Source organism: Pleurodeles waltl, chromosome 8 (genome assembly GCF_031143425.1).
Source record: "Pleurodeles waltl isolate 20211129_DDA chromosome 8, aPleWal1.hap1.20221129, whole genome shotgun sequence".
Taxonomy (NCBI): domain Eukaryota; kingdom Metazoa; phylum Chordata; class Amphibia; order Caudata; family Salamandridae; genus Pleurodeles; species Pleurodeles waltl.
The window spans coordinates 360,005,513-360,015,982 of NC_090447.1; the positions used below are offsets into that span (position 1 = coordinate 360,005,513).

General features: G+C 40.9%; 1 protein-coding gene across 3 annotated transcripts in view; it reads left to right on the forward strand.

The window, feature by feature from the left end:
- Window positions 1-9,273, forward strand: part of RPGR (retinitis pigmentosa GTPase regulator) — a 427,988-nt gene extending 418,715 nt beyond the window's left edge. For 2 of the 3 annotated variants that reach the window (XM_069204238.1, XM_069204236.1), the window contains one exon: window positions 8,584-9,273. In XM_069204238.1, coding sequence (XP_069060339.1) covers window positions 8,584-8,847 — 264 coding nt within the window. In that variant the 3' untranslated portion in view covers window positions 8,848-9,273. The remainder of the gene's footprint in view (window positions 1-8,583) is intronic. The other variant, XM_069204237.1, reaches the window with a different exon arrangement.
- Window positions 9,274-10,470: the final 1,197 nt, after the last annotated feature.

Genomic DNA, 10,470 nt, shown 5'->3' on the forward strand with positions numbered 1-10,470 from the left:
CCAGGAACTCCATCCCCCAGGGCCAAATGAAGTAAAAAGTCTGCATTTGGCCCCGGGACTCCGGAGGCCCAAGACCCTCCCCATGACTTATTAGTCCGCAGGGAGCCCAGCCCTGAGCCGATTTGCATAAAAATGGAACAAAGGCTGTCTGGCCCTTCTTCCCAAGCCTTATTGGGCCCCAGGGACCCTATCCCTCAGGGCCACAGGTGGGTGTCCTAGTGCACTCACAAACTACAAGTTCGAAGCCAAAGGGTGAGCCCGAGGGCCTCCACATCCCCAGCCGGCTCCCTGCATAATGCAGGAGCTGGTATTGCTCTTGCCTAGAGGAAGCACCTGTTTACGCTGGCTCCCTCTGGACAAGAGCCCTGTCTGTTTCCCTGTCTGCATGAGTGTGGGAGAGGAAACAGAAGTCTGCCCCCACCCAGCAGGAGCAAGTTTAAGTTTTCTGCTAGCTGGGAACAGACTTTCATTCCCTGCCCACGCTTCTGCAGGCAGAGAAGGCATGTTTACTTCCACCTTCTGGGAGATTTAAAAATACTCCCACCAGGCGGGAGCAAGCATATGTTACCCTGCCAACATTGATGCCAGTAGGGAAACTACTCTGTCCTGAGATTGGGCTCCCAAGGATAGAGTACTTGAGCCAGACCCAGGGGATGGGGTCCCTGAGGCTTGTAAATGCTCAGGGTTGAGCACTTATGGCACCCCTCCCTTTAAAGTTAATTTCGCCTGGGGGGAGGGGGTACCCCCTCCCCTTCATTTTTGCACTGGTCCCTGGGGATGGAGTCCCCAGGCCCCAAATGGCCTCAGGGATGGGGCCGTACCCCTAATATTTTTAAGAAGATATGGGGGAAGTCCTGCAGAATTGCAGTAAATACTTTCAGATTTTGTTTTATTTTGGCTCCAGTGGATGTGGCTCTTGGTCCCCCCACAGGGCCAAGGGTGGAGGCATGGTATCGCTACCCTTTCCTCTTATAATATTTTTGTTCTGAAATTTCAGGAAGGGGAATTAAGCCCCAGAGTCCTGTAATGGCTGCCAGCAACATTTTTCTCATGTTCTGGCAGTCAATCAGAGCCTTCCTCCAACGAGAGTGAATTGGCCCAAGGAGGAAAATAGTTCCCTGGGCCAATCAGAAGGCTCTAGGTTTTAAATTTGGATTTTAGGAACTCTTCCGAGAGCCCTTTGAACCGTACTGTCCAGATATGCAAATATTTTTTACCATAATTCTTCAAAATATACTGAATATATTTACACCAAAACAAAAGAGCACAATCTGTGGACCAAGATTTACCTTCCTGACAAATTTGGTGTCATTCCTTTCAGCAGTTTTTGCTGTAGCTTTGTCTAAAGAAGTCTATGGAAAATGTATGGGATTTTGCATTTTGGGACACCCTTTTTTACTTGACCCCTGCTTGATGGATCACCCTGAAAATGTCCATGCGCAAACTAGACAAAAAACAATTTTTGGAAAGTTTTGTGTAGGCTCCTCAAACGGTGCCAAATTTATTAACAAAACAAAAAAGCATTTCCTATGGAACCTAACTATAACTCACCTGTGGCCACCCTTTGGCTTGGATTCCCAGATATAGGAATTCCTCAGATTATTGCTTATTAATAACTTTGCTACCATTTGACGAATCTCCACGAAATTTAGCAGACCTATTGCATTTTCTGCATTGGCCGATGATGTAAAGTTTTGTAATGATTCATAAAGCCGGGGTCTCAAAACATGTTTTTCCCCAATTGGCCATAGATCTTTGTACCAATCACAATGGGCAGACAGATTTTGTTAGGAAAATAGATTATATTGTTGATAGGATAATTTTTGTTACTAGATCAAAATTGGTTCAATAGTTAAAAACTCATAACGCACAAAAACGTAGTGATATATTGAGCCTCGGCACTCCGCATAGCTGCTGATGACAAGGCAGTATATGATTCGGTAATCAAAGCCCTTACAAAGTTTAAAGGCAGCTATGTTGTTTAGCCAATACTCAGGGCCTGATTATGACCTTGGTGGAGGGGATTAATCCTGTCTATATTCTATGGAACTAGTTATCCGGTGGACGGGATATCTGTCATGTTTGTGAGGTAGTAATCCCCTCCAACTAAGGGTCGTAATCAGGCCCTTAGTCTGTGTTGTGGGATTTAAGTGCAAATATAGTTTAGTAGTTGTTTATAAGTGTATACAAAGGTTTAAGGCGTTTTAGGCAAGGAGTGTTATTACTTTATATATCTTTTTTTTAAGTTTACGTAGTACTGCAGTACTATCTATAAAGTACAGCAGTACTTTAAACATTTTTATAAAGTAAATAAAAATACACTGTGCTACACTATTTTACAAATGTAATGTACTACAATGTATTTCAAACTTTTTTAATATTTTTTTTTTAAAGTTTACAGAGTACCATGATAGTATCTAGAAAGCACTGTGGAACTTACAAATATTAAACAAACAATTACAATTGTAAAAAAAAAAAAAAAAAAGAATTACAAAAACACTGTTCTATGCTACATTTCACAAATACAGTATACTACAATGTATTTTTTATTTTTTTAAATATGTTTTCTATAATTACTGCTGAACTTTTTAAGTACTATTGTGGTACTCCTTAAACTTTTAAAAAATATGTTAAGTAATAAAACTACTTTTCCTAACCTTTACATACTTAGTTAAACTGCTTAATTTTTTCTTATGCACTTATAATACAGTAGTACAGTATATTTCCACTTAAAACCTTAAACGCAACTAAGCGTGGTCTAACAAATATGGCTACTTTTTAATTTTATAAGGGCTTTCATTACCCAATCATGTACTGTTTTCTCATTGAGATGTACTGTGATATACAGTGCAGTTACAACAGTATACTAAAGCCCAATATATAACTACATTTGTGTGCCTTATAACTTTAACTCTACTTAACCAATGTAGATCTACTACCAAAAAGGACACTTTCCATCCCATAATCTATACTCCTGCAAAATTTCATCTACATCGGTTCAGCCCTTTTCTTGCTAGGTCTGCTTAAATTACACTGAACTCCACACTACTCCACTGTATGACACGCCAGTCCACTCTGACCGCTCACTCCACTCTGACATTCCACTCCACGCTACGACAGTCCACTCCACTGTATGACACTCCAATCTACGCCACTCCACTCTGCCATTCCAATCTATGCCCCTTCACTCTACGCCACTCCACTCTGTCACTTCAATCTACCCTATTTCACTTTATGCCACTACACTCTAGGCCATTGTACTGTATGCCACTCCACACTATGCCACTCCAATCTACACCAGTCCACTCTGTCACTCCACTCTACGCTATTCCACTCTATGCCACTCCACTGCACGTCATTCTACTCTGTGCCACTCCATGTCACTCTACTGTATGGCGCTTCTCTCTAGTCCACTCCACTCTGAACCATTCCTTTGTATGCTACTCAACTCTGTGCCCATCCACTCTACACCACTCCACTACATGCCACACCATTCTATGCCACTCCACTCTACGCCATTCCACTCTTGGCTGTTCCAGTCTCCACTACTCCATGCTATTCAACTATACCCCACTCCATTCTATGCCACTCTATGCCACTCCACTCAGTTATTCCACTCTGACATTCCTCTCTACATCTCTCCGCCCCACTCTACTTTACACCACTCCAATCTACACCACTATGCTCTATGCCATTTTACTGTACGCTGCTCCACTCTGCCACTCCACTCTGTTATTCCACTCTGCGCCACTCCACTCTATGCCGCTCCACTATATACTATTTCACTCTGCGCCAATCCACTCTACGCCACTCCACACCACTCTATGCTGTTCCACTCTGTGCCACTCCACTCTATGCTATTCCACTCTGTATGCCATTCCACTCAATGCCACTCCACACCACTCTACGCTATTCCACTCTGTATGCCATTCAACTCAATGCCACTCCACACCACTCTACTTTACTCTGTGCTCTTCCAATCTGAACAACCACCACTCTCTATGCCACCCCTCTCTGTGCCACCCCACTCTAGGCTACTCCACTGTAGCCCCCACAACTTTATGCCGCACCACTCTATGCCACAAAACTCTACACCACAACACTCTACACCAATACACTCTGCACCAATACACTCTGCACCACTCCACTCTGCCACTCAGTTGTACACTATTCAACTCTACGCCACTCCACTCTGTGCTATTCCAGTCTCTGCCACTGCACTCTGCACTATTCCACTCTACGCTATTTCACTCTATGCCACTCCACTGTACTCTACAACACTCTACGCCATGGCACTCTACACCATAACACTGTACACCACTCTACTGTATGCTGCTTCAATCTTCTGTATTCCACCCCATGCTACTATACACCACTCCACTCTACCCTACTCTACGCCAGTCTACTGTATGTCACTCAACTCTACGTTATGCCTCTCGTCTCTAAGCCACTCCACTGTATAAAAACAAAACATTGATTGATTTACTTTGTGATGTTATAATTTTTTTACGTAACAAAAAAAAAAAAAAACAACGATACAAATTCACTGAAGAAGCAAAGGTTAAAGTTCTTTCTATACAAACCAAACTTAAACTATACAAACATTAGCAATTCTAAAGTCATACCTTAAATTTATGATTTACGCACCATCTTCAAATTACTATAATTCATGTTCCTCTGTACACAGTGTTGTGAACTCACTAGCCACATTACATTAACTTAACTTAGAATGTATGTCATATGCTGACAACACTCCGCTTCTTTTTAGCTTTGACCACCCTTTGAAAGAAGATCAGGATCTACTTAAATGCTGTCTTTTAGCGGGTCAATCACGGATGAGTATCAATAAACTCAAACTCAACTTAGAAGAAAACAAGATCCAAATTTGTAGACCAGGCTTCTCGTGGGTAGCCGATTTATGGCCCTCCTGTATGGCTACTCATGCTAGCAAATGTTTACCTTAAAAACACAGATCAACACACTACAGTGTGTTCGTTCTCATTTCAGTTTAAGCTTTTGAGAAATAGTCTAAAATTATTTTCCCCTAATTACGGACCAATTGTGGTGGCAGCATTGTTCCTGCTGAGGATTTATTATCCAAATGCAAGCTATCTTGGCCTGTCCAGCAAATACAAACAACACTATCAGATGGGCTTGCAGTTTATGAAAATTCAGTCATATTTCAGAGGCCAGGTGCAAGCTTCACAGCTTTAAGTTTCTCGCAACAGTTAAGCATTTTATAATAGCTCGATTTGGAGGAAAATGTTCACAGTGCTAGAAGCCAAAGCCTGAAATCTGCTGCTTTCATCTGTGCAGTATATTGAAGATCACAAAACCTTTTGCAAGGAGATAAAAGCTATTATTTTTGCGAAAACCAGCTTTTTGACTTTGCTTTAATTCTGCAGCTCGGCCCATTCTGTACTCTCTGCTTTCTACTATATAGAGTATTCTGTCAGTGCCAAAATACCGCTTTCTGGTGGACATTACACTTTACAGATACCTTCATTTATTCAAGCATCTGAATTATCCATACCCATTTCCTTAACTGGACCCTGTTCTGGGGCCAGGGCAGTCCAATCATGGGGCAACAGGGTACGTGCGTTCTTCTAAAATAGATCTCTGAGCCTTTCGAAAGTACCCAGATGACACGATTCATCTCTTTCTTTTCAACCAGCATTTAGGCAGTGCTGCCGCAGTTCGACCTTGGGTGGGACGCCACTCTCCACTTGAGGGATGAGTTGTAGGCTGTGTGCCAACAAGACAGAGGCTACCTTCCCAGGGGCCTTAGGCCCTCAGATATCTTTCTGACAGAAGAATCTGTGATCCCCAGGAGGACTCCTTTCAAGGGGTAGGAGCGCTCTTCACCGTGGAGGAAAGTCTCTGTTTAAGCTAGAGTATGGTCCTGCCCTCCTTGTAGTCGTATCCAGTGTACCCTTATAAATATAAAAGGCTCGACATTCTCAGCAGGAGATCTGTGCTTTTATTGCTACCAAAAATGTGCCGGGGAAGCTCTCGCGGGTATGGTAATGGCCTGGTATGTAAAAACTGTGAAAGAGGTCAAAACCTCATTGGAGTTGAGCGTCATGCTTTAGAGCTCTTTGTGCCAAAAGATACTGTGGAACCATCAGCAACACATGCTGTCTGTGCTCGAGGTGTATTGCCAATCAGGAGAGCCACATAGCACCATTACCACTTTCAAGTAGCCCTGACAAAGTTTCATCCCCCACCCTGATCAATCTGAGCAGAAACCAGTCAAGAAATTAACGATCCCACCAGACCTAAAGTCCAAGTTAAACCCCAGACAAATGCCAAATAACGCCGGAGTCAGGCTTGATAGGGACATCACCCAGGACCTATAAACTCAGTCATTACTATAGCCTTCTTCCACCTCATACTGCTATACCAATGTCTCCGCTTCATTCCATTCACAGAAATAACTTATTTAAATTCTGTCATCTGCTCCTAAGAATATCAAGCCTTTTGAGCTTCGTGATAAAACTCTGTCCAAAGCATTGAGAACTGCGTGGCAAGACAGCCTGCATTAAAACAACGTTGAAGTCGGTCAAATCAGAGAGCTACTGATGGTAGCCCAACGATTTCTAGTGAGATACTCAAGCTTTTAAATCGCAAAGCTTAGCGTACAAGAATCTTCTTAGCAAAGAACCAAAGTTCCTATCGAAATTACTTGTAAAACGGTTAATCATGTGTACTTCCAAAAGATCCTTGAAATACTTCACTTTCTTCTGCATGCCTAGCAATCACACCGACTTCATACGGGGCCTCAATACACGTAGAAGAGATTTATTTTGTGTAGTGTGTAATTTTGATGATATACAATCTTGCATTGTTCACAGGCCTTTTTTTTCAGAAATATTGTGTACTTGTTCCTAGGGAAGATTGCACATTTTAGTACTTTTATTCCGTGTGTGTTGCTTTGGCTCAGAATTGCAAAAAAAAATCTATTGGAAGTGGGTTGCTCGACAAATCGACATTTTCTACAAGCTAGGTTAAGAACCCTCAGCTCATATCATAATGCATTGACCCATTTAAAAGCAACACTATTCATTTTGAAATGCATACTTCAGTTTTTTTAAACTCGACAGCTGCTTTCTGGGCGTCTCTTCAAAAATGAATACTATGTTTACTCATACTAGGGCTGGTGCTTGCTTGAAGGAGTAATAGGTCATCTCTCATTGGTCAGTTTTCGCAGGAAGGGTCTTTTTCTTAGACCACCACAGCCATTCCCTACACTGGAGTTCGTAATGTATGTGTAATGCATCTTAGATGGTATATATTTTCTGTCTTATCTCGGCCTAGAGGAGTTCCTGTTCTGCAGGGACTTTATATTTTTAAAATTTTCAAACCTCAGATGCTCAGACCAAGTATTTTTGGCCTTTGTTGAGAACTGGGATGGAATCACTATATTCATGACCTTGGTGGTTTGGTTCTTCAGTCATGTGCAGCAGTCCATGAAAGTAGCTTTTATCCATTTGATTGGTCGTCCCTTTTACTGAGACAGATAAAGAAGTTGCTAAACTTACCTAAAACATTTATTACTGCAGCATAATTACTGCGGGTGACCTTGTGTGTATGTATCTGGTTATCTCCCATTTCGAAGTATTGCATGACAGTCTGACAAAACCCTAGGTTATTAGGAATTTGCCTCCATATGTACTAACATTAGGAATACCGACTTCCTAATTGTGATTCTCTCCAAATCGTAATTAGGGAATCGGTATTCCTAATGTATAAAACTCTTTTGAGTTTCATTAGTGATTCCTTGGAGGCAGCAATTAGATCTACCGCATGCATATTAATGAGGTAGGTCGCAATTTCTGACTCATTAGGAATTGCAGCCATCACAGGAAAGGTGGCCTGCTGAGGTCAGCGGGCGACCATGTCTGTGACTGCTTTTTAATAAAGCATGTTTTTTTTTTAATGCAGACCGTTTTCCATAAAAGAAAAAGGGATGCTATTCAAAAAGAAAAAGTTAAACTTTACAGTTTCATGTTTTAAGAGTAGGCAGTGATCCGTGGCACCACTGCCTACTCTTAAAAATATTTTTTAGCATTCTCAAGGGGGAAGGGGTCTCCATTGGGTCCCGCTTCCCCTTCGCAAATAGTTTACCCCCAATTTTAAACAGTTTTTACCTGGTGGTAAAGTATTACTGTTTTGCGACTGGAATTAGGCCGCAAAAGAGTAATACATACATAATGATTCTATATTTGGAAGGGACGCCCTGAACACACCTCTTCCAAATACAAAATAGGAAACAGTAACAGTAACAAGTTACCTAATCGCATTTTTCCTGTTGTACATTAAAAAAAGGCATTTTTCCGGTCGTAAGCAGCCTGATTCAGTGAATCGAGCCGTTTGCGACCAATAAATGCTTTGTACATCTGGCTCTTGGATCACTGACATTACAGATAATTGTAATCGTTTAAATTGGTGTGCTTTCATATCATTTCTGTATTCAGGGCCTTGCATATTTCAAGCTTTCACCTAATACTGTTTGATATCCTTGTGCAGTAATCCTTTTTCACACGATAAGCGTATTTCACTATCTTGAAATGTCTCTTTTAGATGTCATTGTTTAAAAGAAAGTCATCTACCAGCCAGAAATCAATGCAGGAGAACAGCGAAGACGCACAAAGTAAAGTCGTATCACCAAGCGAAAAAAGCAAAGGAAAGTCCAACAAGCTGCCTGGAATAGAGAGTAAAGATGAAAACCAAAACAGCACAAAGGGCAGTCCAAAAGAAATTATGCAGTCAGAACAGGACCTGACTCAAACTGGCCAAAACAGTCAAGAGAAAAAGACAAAATCTAATACTTGTGCAATATTGTGAACACCTGAAATCTCAGTCTTCAAGCAAATGTTGCACTTTATTTTTGGAATTTTGACTTTTCAAAAGTTAATATTTCATAATGAACTTTTTTGGTAAACTTCTGGTTTTAAACCCTTACATGATAATATGAATATTTTATTTTCGTTTGCATTTTAGTGATTGCCTGCAACATATGTTTATCAAAATCTATAATTGAGGTGTCGTGGCCTTAACTGTTCAGTGTTGTTATATAAAAAGAAAAATATATTTTTTTATGTGTGGGTTTGTATTCAGAGACTTTGTAGTTTCTACTTTATGATTTTATCATGTACTTAATCGTCTGTGGCAAAATATAAATTCTGGAGACTGTAAAACTGTAAATAGTTTTCATAAACCCATTAATTGTGGCGGTGTTTGCAAAAATAAATCAGAAAGTATTTATCTGTAGATGACATTTTAAGGTTGTTATAGTGTAGCAGAATGTATGCTGGCATATTCGTCTTCTCTTTATGTCTCTAGCCGCAGATGGTTGCTACCCAGCACCGTTCAAGCATCAGGGAAGGTACTACGGAAAAGCAGGATTTCATATTCCAGTCTAGATACATACTGTACATATCCAAGTCAGAACTGAGAACCGAAACCTCCAAGCAAGTGATAGAGAGCATTCGGCAAAAAAGGTGTACAAGTCACTTCCATCGAAAAACCATATGGCTGGCTTTATCAGAAGATGTCAGTGGTAAGGTCAGTACAGCATGGTTCAGGAGGCATCAAGTGGTGAGAAGGTTGAGCAGCATGACTAATGAAGTTCCACACAGGAACACTTGGGGTGGAAATATTGATTCAAAACAATTATGACCCAGGGCTAACAAATAGGGAAGCTCCAGGTGGAGGAATTTGGAGACAAGAAATGTCCCAGAATGCAAACAAAGTTTTCCTGGAGTAGTTAGGAGAAGATGGTTGAACAGTAGGCAGTAGTCCATGGAGGCAAACACACAGACAGTTCTCCCAGAGTTAGCAGATTAATAACAACGCCTCACCTAATGCTAAAACATTGGTAACGGTTAGGATCGCAGGGACCAATTAGAAAGAGAAATTATGTTCCCAAGCAGAGTAAGAATCAATTTGACATTTTGCTGTCGGCAGTGTGATTGGATCATGGATGTGTATCAGAACTACTTTGGTACTTTGATTTTCATGATCACCTCTGAAACCAATCCTCAAGGTAACAAAACATTACAGTCTTCTGAGGTAAGGTCAGACCACTGAAACTGAGTAAAGACAGGAACACCTGCCTTTACGCATAGGTCATTGGATTGAAGTGACACTCATAAATGGGTCCAAATATGCCTCTAAAATAATTTAAAATACCCCAATAATAACGTGTCCAATTTGACTCACAGTTAACTTGTGGGACTATAATTTGCACTATCATTAACCTTGTCACAAACAAAGCAATGATTCTACATTATACTTAATATTCTGAAAACTGTCTTTAATGTTTGATGGCAACATCATTCAATACCACAGTTATTAATTCCTGCTTGTGCATTAAGCAGGAATTACTATTGCATGGTGAAAATGATGCTGGCTCATGCTTTTACAAGAACTTTGATGTTATGACTCTTGCATAAAAGGAACATCTCA